Source organism: Sarcophilus harrisii, chromosome 3 (genome assembly GCF_902635505.1).
Source record: "Sarcophilus harrisii chromosome 3, mSarHar1.11, whole genome shotgun sequence".
NCBI lineage: Eukaryota > Metazoa > Chordata > Mammalia > Dasyuromorphia > Dasyuridae > Sarcophilus > Sarcophilus harrisii.
The window spans coordinates 554,159,514-554,174,568 of record NC_045428.1 but is presented as its reverse complement, the minus strand read 5'-3'; the positions used below and the strand labels follow the sequence as shown (position 1 = coordinate 554,174,568).

Here is a 15,055-nt window from a genome sequence, read left to right as displayed (position 1 = left end):
TTAAGCATTTAATATTTGCTAAGCCCTAGGAATGTAAAAAAATGACAAAACAGAGTCCCTACCTTCAAAAAACTTTCATTCTAATAAAGGAAATAGAGTGCACATCACTGTGTACCTACACTATAAATACAGTGTGAATGGGTGGGGGGAAGTCTCAAAGGGAAGGTTTAAGGGAAAGGAGAACTAGGAACGTGTAAGGTTCTTTACATTTACTCATAAAGTACCATATAGATATGAATACGTTTACCACTTTTCCCAAATATGTTTTTATTTAGTTGTTTTCAATCATGTTGGACTCTTCATGCTCCCATTTGAGATTTTCGTGGCAAAAATACTGGAATGGTTTTTCCATTTCCTAGTCCAGCTAATTTTATAAATAAGGAAATGGATGGAAACAGAGTTAAAGGGCCTGTTTTCAGACTAGTAACTATCTGAAGCTGGATTTGAACACAAGTCTTCTGGACTTCAGGACCTGTACTCTATCCACTGGGCCACCTAACTGCCCATGACTATAGGGGATTGTAAAGGTGTATTTTTCTCTTTTCTTTTCATAAACCTCTAACATTGCAGGACTGCAGGAGGCCATGGAACACAGTGGGAAATGTAGAGGGGACCCAAGAACTCAGGATATCAGAGCTAGAACACAGACTGTCCAAACTGGAAAAGACCTTAAGATTATGTATGCTGCAGTTCTTCTCCCTCTCTTTTACCACAAGGAAGGGAAATAAAAAGACCCCTGTGTCTACAGTAACTTAAGGCTATCTGGGTGACCCTCTGCTTGCTCATTAAACCACATAATTTTTTTGCCCAGGGAATAAAGCTGAACTGTAATTGCCTGGTTCTGAATTCTAGTTTCCAATTTAACATCAGTTCTAGAGCGGAAAATATCCATGCGAAAACCAAGGGAAGAGCTGGTTAGAAGAGGGCTTCTGTTGGAGGACCCTGTGCATGGTGAGTTCACTTCCCAACAGCATATATGCTCGGTGTGGGCTGAATCCTCCTTTTGCAATTGGATTTTGCTCTTTAATTGAAGAATACAGTCTACTTCTGCCTACTCCTAAGTCAAAACAGATAACTCCTATCTTCTCTGATGATAATCTGTGGCACATAGCCCATCTGATCAAAAATTCCCCGAGGAAAGTGTTCCGTGGTGCCTTGTCCATCCTCCTGCCCCCAGCCAGCTTCCACTATTGTATATCACTTCCTGCCTTTTGTCTCTGGTTGTATCTATGCCCATCTTTGCTACCCTCTTCCTTTTTTGCTTGTTTATCACAGAGATTCAAACATTACTACAAGTCTGACATAGCCATGGGACTTTTCTGTTGCTTTGCTTCTTGTAGGATTTCTTTTTTTTTTTTTTTTTTTTTAATAGCTTTTTATTTACAAGATTTATGCAAGGGTAATTTTTTTCAGCATTGACAGTTGCAAAAGCCTTTTGTTCCAATTTTTTGCCTCCTTCCCCCATCCCCTCCCCCAGATGGCAGATAGACCAATACATATTAAATATATTAAATGTATTTTAAATATAATATATGTATACATGTCCATATAGTTGTTTTTCTACACAGAAAGAATCAGACTTTAAAGTAGTGTACAATTAACCTGTGAAGAAAATCAAAAATGCAGGTGGACAAAAATAGAGAGATTGGGAATTCTATGTAGTGGTTCACTGTAATGGGCTGAAGTTTGAGTTGATGCACTGAGGTCCCAAGTACATGAGGCTAAATAGTAATTGGACTATACTCTATTAATATACATGATTGGATAAAGAATGGTCCCTGCCCACTCTCCGTGCAAGTCCTGATGTGTTGTATAGGAAATGACGATTTTGGTGGGTGGAGGCAGAGAGAGACAGGAAGAGAAGCTGGGAGAGATTGGGCCTGGGTTCCATACTCCTAGCTGCTGGTCGTATGGCTGCTGGGACCTCAGTGCATCAACTCAAACCTCAGCCCATTACAGTTCACATTCATTTCCCTGAGTTCTTTCGCTGGGCATAGCTAGTTCAATTCATTACTGTTCTATTAAAGCTGATTTGTTTCATCTCATTGTTGAAGAGGACCACATCCATCAGAGTTGATCATCATATGGTATTGTTGTTGAAGTGTATAATGATCTCCTGGTCCTGCTCATTTCACTCAACATCACTTCATGTAAATCTCTCCAGGCCTTTCTGAAATCATTCTGCTGGTCATTTCTTATAGAACAGTAATATTCCAAAACATTCATGTACCACAATTTATTAATCCATTCTCCAATTGAGGAGCATCCACTCAGTTTCCAGTTTCTGGCCACTACAAAGAGGGCTGCCTTTATGGGATTTTTTTATAAGATGTTGCTATCTGGAATGAAAGAAATGACTATTGAATTTTTTTTTTTAAGCATGAACATTATAAGTGAAATCCTTACACCTGATTTTAAAACACTTTTAAAATAGCTATTTTTTAAAAATAGCTCAGAAATGGGTAGAAACTAGTGACAAAAAAATTCTAGTGGTTCTGTTTTTCCCACTGTTAGTAAAAAAAATAATTCCCAATCTATATTCTGGTTTTTTTCTCTAATTAAAATTAGAAGTTATGGAATTTTTGAGGGAGAAGGGTCTTTAAAGTTCTTCTAGTCTGACCTCTTTTATTTTACAAATGTAGAAACTCAGACAGAGAGAGAAAAAATGACTTCTCTAAAGTTAATCAATAAATTCAGTGTTGACATACTATATTGTCAAACTCTTAATTCAAAGTTCTTTTTATTATATCATGAAAAGTCTTGTGTTTTCATAAATATAGCGTTCATTTTGGTCAGGTTTTACATCATACAAAACCAAGCAGCATATGCCTGAAAGAGATTGGATTTCACCTTCCATTTTGTTAGACTAAGATGGTCATTGCAGTTAGTCTGCATTCAGTTGAATGCAGGTAACCATTTCATTCACAGCAAGTCCCCTCCCATGTCTCAGTTTGAGTAAATGTTTGTCCCTTCTTTCTTATGGGTGCTGTCCCACCCTCCTTCTGGCTTCTGCCTGTGTCCTTCACAACAGATCCCTTTCTTATTAGTTCCTTGTTTCCTGGGTGGGCCAGCCCTCCATGCCAGCTCTGCTCCTTTTGGTGGCAACTGTCTGGAGCCTAGCAGGTGCAGAGAGCCATCTCAGACTTTGATTTGCTGCGTTTTACCACCCAGGAGGGGCCAACTCCTGGGAGGGGCAGCTGGCAATGTGTTGGGACATGGAGGGGGGCAGCTTGGGCTTTACCTTCGGCCTGATTTGGTCTGCATAACATTAGGTTTTTCACAACCTTGCAGATCCTTTCTCCGTATTTATAACCCTGGGGAAGCCGCTGTCTTTAGTTAAAAATGCCCTGGATTTAGTGTCGCCAGATGTGGGGTTAAGTCCTGGCTCTTGGATTTCCTGGGTGTGGAATTTGGAGCCTCATTTTCCCCTTCTATAAGTTGATTGACAACATTGTGCTTTTTACCTCACAGGATTAGCAGGGAAAAGCTTTTTAAGCTGGCAAATACTACAGTAACAGTGATTTGGAGATTGGAATGGACAATTCCTATTGAAATTGTTTAGATGAAATATAGCTTGTATATGGAGCCTTTAGAATATTCTTTAAAAGGAAATTATTTATTTATTTGCTGCTTTGATGTGAATGATTGATTTGTGTTTGTACTCCTGCATTTTTAAAAAACTCAACTGCCTTAATAAGAGATGTATCTCTTTTTTTTCCCCTTTGAATTGTCATATTTCTGTTACTTTTTTAAGTTGAGGAATCTCCTGGAAATATAATTAGAGAAACTTAATTGCTGGATAGTAATTCAGAGATTACCAACTCCACTCCCCTTCTCTTAGAAATACTTTGGTCCAAAGGGTAAAGCAGCATGCCCCAGATTATACAGCCATATCAGTGTGGATCTGGGACTAGAAGCCTGATCACCTGACCCAAGATTCTTTCCTTGGCCAAGCCCAAGGCTTCTTCTTCTCTATTGGTTACCTCAACTGTGAGAAAAAGAATAATTTATAAAGTATATTTTAATCTGCTGGCTTCCTGCTTACGCTATCCATAATCATCTTCTAACCCATCCCTGGATTGCTTGAGGTGAGGTGGTTGTTGACAAATGGAGAGGAGGAGCATTTTTTTATATGATGGCCAGGGTGAGCTGCTCTAGGGGTCCATGTGGTCCATGACCCTCACATTTCTGATTCCCACAAAAGCTAAAATAAGATAGTCTTTGCAAAAGACACTGGACCCTTCCCCAAGATGCCAGCAGATTGGATGGTTTCTAGGAGTTGGGTCTCTTTTATTGTTTTGTTTTCTCCTCAGAGAACCCAGGTGTTTTTTGGCAGAATCTCCCAGTGGCATCTAGAACCTTCTTTAATCTCTGTGACGATGAATGCATCTTAAGAAATTTCATACTCACTCAAGCATTCTAGTGGTTCCTCACTTTAGTCCTGTTTTTTTAACCAGGCTTCCAAGGTGAAAGTGAGCAGGTTTTTTTATTCATTGTTTAAATAAAATGGAGTTATCAGTTGAGTGTGTGGCATAAGAAATACTGTACAACACTAGCTTTTTTCCCCATAGACTATTGTTTGTTTCTTCATTTTAGCTTTTTTTTTTTTTTTTTTTAAACTCTGTACAGCAAGTGAGGATTCTGGGAAGTTCAGCCATACCACATTAAAGAATGGCCATACCATTCCCATTGGGAGTGCCGGGCCTTCAAATCCCAGCCAGATGGAGGAGGAGCTTGGAAGGATAACAAGGTTTAAGAAGCCTTTTCCAGGAGAGGAACCAAAGACACAACCAGGTGAGCATTTGTTGAGTTGTGGGATCCTCTGGGTTTGAAACAGGACTTCAGAGGGACAGCGGCAGCAAACTCTCAATTTGTCTTACTTGTGGCAAAAGTGAGAGATTAGTGGAATTTTAACCTTTATCATTCTTCTTGCCTATCCTCTGGTGAAAGAATCACCAAGAAGAGAAATAGCCAAATTGTGACAGAAGTAGAGAGGAAAGAATATGGAGACACTAGTTGTAAAGGATCTTGGGATCATCAGTGTCCGAGTTAATTAACTCCCTATTCATATTGACTCCTTATGTCTCCACCAATTCTCTTCTTTAATAAAACAACAACCTTATTTCATAGGCTCATCTGGAAGCCGACCCAGTTCTGAAGTGGAATCCATTCCTGAACCAGCATCCAGGCCGTTTTTGCCACGACCCAAAAGACCCTTGTCATCTTCTCAGGAAGAAAGTGATGGACAAGCAGATGACACCACTGGTGGCAACACTGCAAGGACCATTTCCTCCTCATCGTCCACCTCTTCCTCTTCTTCCTCCACAGCACCTACTGCCAGCACTGCAGCTGCAGCCCCAGGCCTAACAAAGACAGTTAGTTCCTCCAGCACCCCTACCCCAGCTCCCAGAACTCTGCCTGTTGTTCCTGTACACAGCACTAACACAATTGCTACCTTGAATGTGACCCACACTGCCCCTGCCAAGCAGCCCCCCATCCCTCCCCCTAAACCAGCTAACAGAAACAGTAACCCTGTTATTGGTAAGTGACTTTTGAGATTGTCATCAAGCATAGCTTAGGGAAATTAAATTGATCCTTAAGAAGAGAAAAATGGATTTGTTTTTAAAGAAAGCATTGTTATATGTACATATTTAGTTTGCATAAATTTGGAAGAACTTATAAAAACTTTTCTGAGTATGAAAACTGAATAGTGGGGCCAGAAGCTTCTGCCATGATGACTTTTTTTTTTTTTTTTTTTTTTTAGCTAATAGTGGTTTTTGAGGGTCCAGATACATTACCCTGATGACTTAAATGTATAAAGTTCTGTTAATTATATGCATGAGCCAAGAAATCTCTTAAAGATTCTAATTGAGGTAGCTTTGAGAAGCTTTTAAAGTACTTGTCTTTGTTGTGACTTTATCCATAGCATTTGCTGTTTGTGCTAGTTCTCATTGCAGATTAATGAAAATGTTTAATTGACTAACATTTCAATCCTATTTGTACTCTTACCCAAGTTGGACTGTGTATAACCTGTAACTTATGGACCCAGCTTTCAAGTAGCCTACTGGCTATTCTGAAAACAAAACTAACAAGATTTACCTTAAATGTATATGAAACTATACACGAGTACCTGTGTTATCCAAGGATTTCAATCATTTAAAAATAAGTAATATGGTTGAAAAGCTACCCAGGAATATCATTATTTCCCCTTGAAGGAAAAAGGAACTGGTGGCTGGTTGAGAATAAGAATGGGGATGGTAGGAAATGGTTGTTAGATGCAAATACATGAAGGACTGTTTCATGATAAAGATATATTGGAATGTTTCCATTGATATATAGAATTTGGAGGGAAGTTTTAGACTCAGCTTTTAGGGAAAACTGCCTGCTAGCTATAAATGCAGCTATTCAAAAAGAGACTAGATTGCTTTGAAAGGTAGGGAGCCTCCTTTAATTGAAAGGTGTCTGAGAGAGGCTGTGTGTGGAGAAGTGGGGAGGGGAGTGTTGTAAACAGAAAAGATACTTCTGATTGGTTGGATAGATGCCATCTATCTATCTAAAGTGCCATCTTCCTTTAGAGGTCTCTGATTCTTTGTTTCCTTCCCCCCCCACCCCCCCAGGCCAAACTTTCTCTTTCCTTCCTCCTTTTTTCCATTTCTGCTCTCTTCTGCCTGCTGAGAAGTAGAGAGCCTTTATAACCTGCTCTGGGAATGGCTGTGTTCCCTAGCAGGTGGGACCTGCCTACAAGGGTCAGAGACTGACTGACACCTTGTTTCTGAGTTATCCCTGGAAACACAGTCTCACTGCTTGTGGATCATTGTTATTATTGTTGTTTGCCACAGTACTTCCTTCAAGAAGAGTGAGTAATTTTAAAAGAAAAGTAAGTGGTAGAATGGAAACATTTTTATTTTTATTTCAGACTCCTTTAGATCATCATTTCCTGGCATGCCAGAGCAGGTTGGAGGGTTTCTCAGTCAGTAACTCAGAGCTAGGGAGAAGGACTGCAGTTCTGAGGGTGGTCTTTCAGGGGATGTCCTTAATTTCCTCTATTTAAAAGTTCTTATGAATAATAAGGAAATTGAAAATGAGCTTGTTTAAATTGCCAGTATTTTCAAGTGGAATGGGGTGACTGGAAGGAGAGGGATGAGAAACAAGTTAAAGTAGTATTGCTGTTATTATGCCTGCCTTATAGAGTTCTTTAAAATTCAAGGAACTTTTATATACTCTTTCTCTAAAACCTTCATTTATGTGGAGCTTTCCTTACAACAGATTCCATAGGAAAACTGAACAGCTATTTTCCCATTTTTACAGATGAGAAAATAGAGATGGTAGTGGCTGGCCTAAAGTCACATAGCTAATCTAGATTGGAATTACAAAATCAATTTTGGAATTTTTTATTCCCAAGTCCAGTTCTCTTGTCAATATAGAACAGAAAAGGGTTTGTGTCTGTTTCATGGATGAGAAAATTGGAGTCCCAAAATTTCACTGCTTTGTCTAAAATCACACAGTGGTGTCGCACTCAGAGCTAGGACCCAGGGCTTCTCCCTTCCATTCCGGGGATTTCTTTCATCTCTACTGCTGCTTCCTAAAAGGGCCAGCTGTAGAGTCAATCACCACCCCTACAGGAAGAAAACAGATAAGCACTGAAGAGACTGAGAGACCAGCTTGTGTCCTTGACATAAAGATCAGACTTTCAGGGCTGCCCATTTTTGGCACCCTGGCATATTGTTCTGTCATGCCATGGAACAAGTTACTTCTAAACAAGCTCTCGGAGCCTCTTTGAGTCTATAATGTTTTCTGGCAAAGAACTTGTGATTAGCCAACCTCTGCTTTCCTAATCTTGCCTCCCCCAACAAAGTCATACACATTGTTACTGAGATATTGACTTTGATAATTTATGGGACTATGATCTCATTGTTCATCATAGGTTCCCTTATTTACTGCCACAAGCAGACCTGAGAGGGCCCAGTGCAGCCTCATTTAATTTAAGATGAAGGAACTCAAGACTCCTGGACTGGGACCCATCTGGGTTTGTTATGGTATTGACATGGGCTGGGGAGTTCCTCCCTCTACTAATGCTGATCGGCCCCTTCTTTGTTTTTATCTAGAGCATTGAGCAGTTAAGTGATTTACTCAGCCCACCCTGTCAGTATATGTGACAGATAAAATTTGAACTATGTCTTGCAGCTTCCTAAGCCAGGTGCTTAATTAGTAGGGCCTAGATTTGAACTACTCTCTGACTTCAAATAGAAATCCTTTTCAATGTAATATGATAATTAATGAAACAGAAGTTATTTCCACATTACTGTGAGCCCAACAGTAAAAATTTCTGAGTAAAAACAGGAGTGTAACATGAAATTCTGTGAACTAGAAGTTAAACCTTCTCTATACCAATTCTCTTTTGTCATATGGGGAACTTTTAATCTAAAACAAAAATATTGGAAGAGTTGGTCTCCTCATTTTTCAGGATTTATGTTAATAGCTTCTGGAGTTACGTCCACTAGTAAAAGTCATACTTCGTTCTTGCGCTGGTATGCACCAACTATCTAAAGATCTAAAGAAAAACCTCCAGGCCTTAACTTTTGGATAGCTTGCTAAGAGTTATAAAAATCTTTTTTCTTCTGTACTTGTCAAGGATGGCCTGCATTTGAAAGTTTCTTTAATTAAGTGATTTTGGAAACACTTGGCTTGAGAAAATGTTTATATAGATTATAGTCATCAGGATATTGAAACAGCTAGATATCACAGGACTTGGAGTCAGGTAATCCCAACTTCAAATCTAGATTAGACACTTAATCCATGTGGGACCTGGTGGAATCATTTTTCTGTTTACCTCTAATTACCTCTCATTTGTAAAATGAGCCAGAGAAAGAGATAAGAAGTTCCCAGATATCTCAAATTGGGCAGACACCAAGGGACTCTTTAGGGGAATTGGATGCTTTTGGGGGATGAGTTACAAATCAGAGTGGGTATCTAAAGAGGAATTGGGAGCTAGTAAGAGAAAACTGAATAGAGGTAGGCTGCCAGGCACAAGCAGACCTCATCTTTTGAACAATTTTATTTTAATCAAGACAAACCCTGAAAGGAGTTGTGTGTTCCCGGGAACTTCCTAAATGTCATTACAGTATCTTCTGTAAAGGATCTTTTGGAAATTGTGATTGTTAGGATTGGAGCCAGAAAAAAGCCTGAGGAATTACCCGGGAATACAAATAGTTGTAGCATGGGTAGGTGGCACAGTGCCTAGAGTACCAGACCTTGAGCCAGACTCTTCTTTCTAAGTTCAAATCCATCCTTGGACCCTTAGTGTAATATTCTCTGTTAAGGTTTTCTTGGGGTCTCTGGAGGCAGCCTTCGTTTCAGTTCAGTAATCATCACAAGTGCAGCCAGGGATTAAGGTCCAAATCCTTTATTGTCTCCTTCAAAATCTTGTCTCCTTCCCTTGGGACTTGACTAGTTTTTCTGGAGGCCTTCCGGATCTTGGTTTCGTGGCAAAGCAAAAAAGGAGAGTCTGCCACCATTTCTCTGTCTTCCCTAGTTCTGATTCTGGATGAGTTTGTCTGAGCTTATATGTATGGTCTCTTATCAAAAATGTGAATCTTATAGAACTATAGTAAGTACTAAGTACATGTACTGAACTAGAGAACTGTTAAGCACCATTCTAAATAACCATGTCTCTATCAATTCCACTGACTTAGCACCTTGTTTCAAGTTCTGGCCCATAACACTTACTAGCTGTGTGACATTGGAAAAGTCACTTCACTCCATTTGCTTCAGTTTCCTCTTCTGTAAAGTAAACTGAAGAAATAGGTGGCAGTCTACTCCAATATTTTTAAGAGTCAGACACAATTGTTATAATGCATATATATTCCCAAGAGAGTGTCTAGACTCAAGTTACTATTGATATTGGAGAATGTAAGCGACAAGTATGATCTTGTGGAGAGGAAATAGAAATCTGGAGGCCTCGCTGCTTGGTTTGACTTGGCGCTGATTGGTCATGTGATAATGGGCACCTTCTGTAACTTCAGGAGCCTCAGCTTCTTCCTTTATCAGATGGCTAGAATAGTCTCTACCTTTCTGTATCATTATACCTTAAATTAATCAAATGACAGGGGAATGTACTTAGAGGTTTTGCTAGGAAAAGTGATATGTAAATGCGTGGTGTTCTTGTTAAATCATTCAGTCCCACACTGCAGTAATTGTCTGAGGAAGTTGCTTAATTCCTCTTTCCTCCTAGCATCTGTTTGGGTGTCATTCCTTTTCTGTTTTAATGAATTATAGAGGACTGGATCACCAGAGGATCTCCTTGTGTTTCTGACCCCCTTCATATTGAATCAACTACTTCTACCTGAAAAACTGTTACCTGTCTCTGTTACCTTGGGTAACAGTAAAAATTTATCACCGACAAAATGCCATGGAAGTAGGAAGATCTTTTCTAAGAAATCTGACAATTTATCTTTCTCTGTTATGGGGAGTGAATTTTGCTTAGGAATGAAATATCTAAAGCATCTAGTAAGGTAGTGAAATTAGATAATTTGCTAAATGACTAGGATTTGTATCCTTTTGTTGCAGATTAGATCCATTGCCTATCCTGATTATCTCCATCTCTCAATTCAAGTTTAACTAAGGTTTTTCTCTTCCCTTTACAGCTGAACTTTCACAAGCAATAAACAGTGGTACATTGCTGGCAAAGCCATCCCCACTTTTACCACCCAAGAGGGGGATTCTGTCTACTCACATGCCTTCCTCTGAGTCTGCTGCTGCCACAACAAAACCTCCAAATGGTCAGAGAGAGGGGAGCAGTTGCTCGGCTTCCAATTCAGTCCAGATAATCCCACCTCCCTCCCCTTCTCCCCCTTTGCCTACTCACAGACCTCCTGAGCCCCCATGTTCTCCTCCATTACCTCCTAAAACTCTTCAAATTGTGCCAGAAATTGAGCACTCCCCCTCCCTTGAACTACCCCCAGATGTCCCTCAGCTGGAAGATCAGGCCTCAGAACCCCCCAAGAGGACAGCTGAACAAAGCTTTGGAGAGCCCAACACCTCCTCTCGACTTCCCCCACTACCACTGCATATCCGCATCCAGCAAGCCTTGACCTCACCGCTGCCCATTACCCCGCCATTGGAGGAATCTCAGAGGGCTCATTCCTTGCTTTTTGAGAATGGCAAAAGCTTTTCAGAAGACAGCGGTACTTTGGGTCGCACCAGGTCACTCCCTATCACTATTGAAATGCTTAAAGTGTGAGTGTCACTTGAGTCTTTCATAATATATATACTTCTACCCATCAAGATAGCATTCTTTTTTAAAAATTTATAAATATTTATTTTAAATTAAACCTCTAAGGCACACTGTTAGGGAATAGAGGAAAGTCAAGTGTGCGTCTAATCTAGATTGTTTATGTTTTATGTGATACCTAATACATATGTATTTATTACATGTTTCTGTCTTATCTACATCACTCAGTCTTTAGAATTGACTCTCTGTAGATTCATGTTTTCTTAATAGTATTTTATTTTTCCAAATACACTTAATGATAGTTTTCAATATTTGTTTTTGTAAAACTTTGTCTTCCAAATTTTTCTTCCTCACCTCCCCCTTCCCCAAGACCACTAGCCTAGTAATTTATTAGAGAAGGTTTTTGTTTGCAACCTTCCCAAGCAAAATTGTGCCACTGGATTCTACCTATCAACATTTAAAAGACTACTCGAATAATATTTGTTTTTGCACAGTTTACCCATTTTCCAGAAGTATTAAGAAAAATTATGACTGGATCCATATCATTTTGTGGCCTTGAAGATTTAGTAATTAGCTTCCATCTATAGAGGAAGTATACAAGTATTCAAGTATACAAAGGCTTTCAGTCATTCCACTGTTTAACAAATCATTTGCTTCTCCATGTCCTTTGCACTCACAGATGTACTAAGATGTATTCACCTCTACAATTGATAAAAAGACAGTTTGAGAGCTTGAAATAAACTGAATAATATTTTTAATTTAATGTTTTATTCCAATTACATGGGGGAAAACAATTTTTGACATTTTTTGAATCCCAAATTCTCTTTACATGTGTAATCATGCAAAACATATTTCTATATTAGTCATGTTGTGAAAGAAAACACAAATCAAAAAATAATAACCATGTCAACAAAACTGAAGCAAAATAAAGTATATACTTCAGTCTGTATTCAGACTCCATCAGTTCTTTCTCTGGAGGTGTATAGCCTTTTTTACCATAAATCTTTTGGAATTGTCTTGAATCATAGTATTACTGGCAATAGCTAACTTATTCACAGTTGATCCTCATACAATATTACTATTACTGTGTACAGTGTTCTAGTTCTAGTTATTTTGCATCAAATTCATATAAGTCCAGATTTTTCTGAGAGTGTCCTGCTTGTCATTTCACTATATTCCATCACAATCATATATACCAAAATTTGTTCAGCAGTTCCCCACTTAAGGGGCATCCTCTCAATGTCTAATTCTTTGCCACCACAAAAAAACTTTTGTGAATATTTTTGTACATATAGCTTCTTTTCCTTTTTGTTTATTTCTTTGGCATACAAACCTAGTAGTAATGTTGCTTGGTCAGAGTGTGCAGTTTTGTATCCCTTATTTCTGCATTGCTCTCTATAATGGTTGGATCAGTTCATATCTCCACCAGTAGGGTATTAATGTGTGAATAATAATGTTAAGTCTGCAATATTAAAGAAAAGTTAATCTTTCATCTCATTGCTCTCTTCTTCCTTAGACAAAAACAGTATTTTAGTTATTACAGTGTCCTAGAACCCAAAACAGTCTCATAAGTCACTACAATAGGACCAAGAGAAGCTTAGGTAGAAGTCTCTCAGAAAAAACTGTTATAGATGAGTGAGGAAATTAGCATAAATGTTTCATGTTGTTGGCCACTTAGTATGCCTTATTGCCCAATTTTTGGAACTTTTCTCATATATAATTATTTGGCTTGTACTAGGAGAAAAATAATTGTCCTAATTTGTTAGTCCAGACGATGAAGAGGAGGAGGAAGATTATCAGCCCTGTCCATCAACTTATGTTGGGGATATGGCATCTACCTCAGCTGTTCCTAAACTCATACCACAGTGTGTGCAGGAGGAAGAAGAAGAAGAAAAGGGGAGTGACTCTGATTCTGAGGGACCCATTTTGTATAGAGATGAAGAAGATGAAGATGAAAGCCAACACAGTAAGAAATGGGTGAATTTGGTTAGAGAGGAAGCATGTTGCTTTTCTCATCAGTCAGACTGATTATGGTCTAAGTAACCACCATAAATCACGCCTGAACTTTTCTTACATGATCTTGTATCTCCACCCCTTAATAGTACATTCAGGACATCAGCTGGATTTAATAGTTTGTATTTATATGGATTATTATTGTGGAATATTTGTATGGGACTTTGGCAGGGCAAGCTAGAATATAGACTTCCTATGAAACATGAAGCAACATGACATACACAGAGAGCAGGAAAGCCTTTGCTCAGGTCCCCCCAATAAACATGTACTAGTTATACAATCCTAGGTAGGCTCTCCATACCTTCAGATAGACTTCCAAGGTCTATTTGAATAGACCTTGCAGAATAGCTGCTGACCTCCATTAAGAAAGGGAATTTCTGATATCAATAAAATCAGAGCCCTGATCTGTCCCCCACAATGATCCTTGTACCAAGTGGTACTTGTTTTTTATTTCATTAGCATGCTTGGACGAGCCAAAAAGCATACATAAACAGTTGGATATTATACTAAAAAGGAACAGAGTTAAGAGTATATAGCTTTAGCAACTACAACAAAAAGGAATGGGGCGAGTTGACATGCAAAAGAAGTCATTACACCCAACTCTCCAGGCCTTTCTATTTGGGTAGAGATATCTCCATTCTTCCTTGTTAAACAATTAGGAAAGTTCTAATGTCTTTCATTTACTTCTCTTTGAAAGGATTGTAATCAAACTCTTTTCTTCCTCTCCCTGTTTCTACTTGTTTTGTAAGCATCTAAACCTTAGAGCTTTTCATATTGGAAACCATTTATTTGTTCCATTGCAGGAATATGTCAAGATTTTTCACCTTTATCTCCTAATTTAATTGAATCTCTAAACAGTACTACTGCTATTTGCTCCATTTCTAGCCATCCCAGAGTACTTGGAGTGGGCACATGGCAGTATGTAATTGAGTAACAAAAGAAGTCCAACAGAAGAGGCTTTCTCAGCAAATATATTATCTATTTTAATTGGGATGTAAGTCAAGACTTTCTCCTCATCTCAAAAAGAAAAAAAAGAAAGAATGGGGAAATGATTTGGGAGATTTTTAAATTTCTTTTTGGTTTCCATGTGCCACTTTGAACAATGTGATAGCTTTCTGTTTCCACTTTACATTAAGCTTTTGTAAACCTAATCCTTTTTGGTTATAGAGAAAGTTGGCAGTGTAGCAGTTCTCTTTGAGTACTTCATGTTTTCTCCATATCCTGCAGGTGCTCTGGCTAACAGAGTGAAAAGGAAAGATACTCTGGCCATGAAGCTGAATAACAAACCAAGTGATTCAGACCTGGGGCTGAACTCTTGGCCTCGAAAGAGCAAGGAGGAGTGGAATGAAATCCGACATCAGATTGGGAATACGTTGATCAGGTAGGATGTATGTCTGTCCTACTTTTTCCCTTTCTGCTGACCTCCAGCCTCACACCTCCAACTTCCCTTCAGTTATATTGAATTACATATTGATACTTAATCCATATTGAATTGGATGTTCCATAGGCATCTTAAACTCAGCATATCTAAAATAGAACTTATTATCTTTTCTCCCTTTCCTGTAGAAGATAGCACTATCTTCCCTGTTCCTAAGGCTCCCAATCTTGGGGTCATCCTAGATATCGCATCCTCTTCTCTCTCCTCACTCATCCCTCAATATCTAAATTGTTGCCAGTGTCTACATGACGATTGCAGCTTTCTAACATCTCTCAAACATTCCTTCTTTTCAAATCATTCAAAAACATTCAGCACACTGATTGCCAAACAAAAAAGTTTATTTTGGATCCTATAGGCAGTCCTAGAAACTTGTT

At 38.8% G+C, this 15,055-nt stretch overlaps 1 protein-coding gene across 3 annotated transcripts in view; it reads left to right on the top strand.

Moving 5' to 3' along the window:
* Positions 1–15,055, top strand: part of PHACTR4 (phosphatase and actin regulator 4) — a 109,470-nt gene that overhangs the window by 83,164 nt on the left and 11,251 nt on the right. For all 3 annotated transcript variants that reach the window (XM_012545582.3, XM_012545581.3, XM_023499897.2), the window contains 6 exons: positions 871–951; positions 4,630–4,794; positions 5,131–5,541; positions 10,644–11,235; positions 12,997–13,196; positions 14,471–14,624. In XM_012545582.3, the coding sequence (XP_012401036.1) occupies positions 871–951; positions 4,630–4,794; positions 5,131–5,541; positions 10,644–11,235; positions 12,997–13,196; positions 14,471–14,624 (1,603 nt within the window). The remainder of the gene's footprint in view (positions 1–870; positions 952–4,629; positions 4,795–5,130; positions 5,542–10,643; positions 11,236–12,996; positions 13,197–14,470; positions 14,625–15,055) is intronic.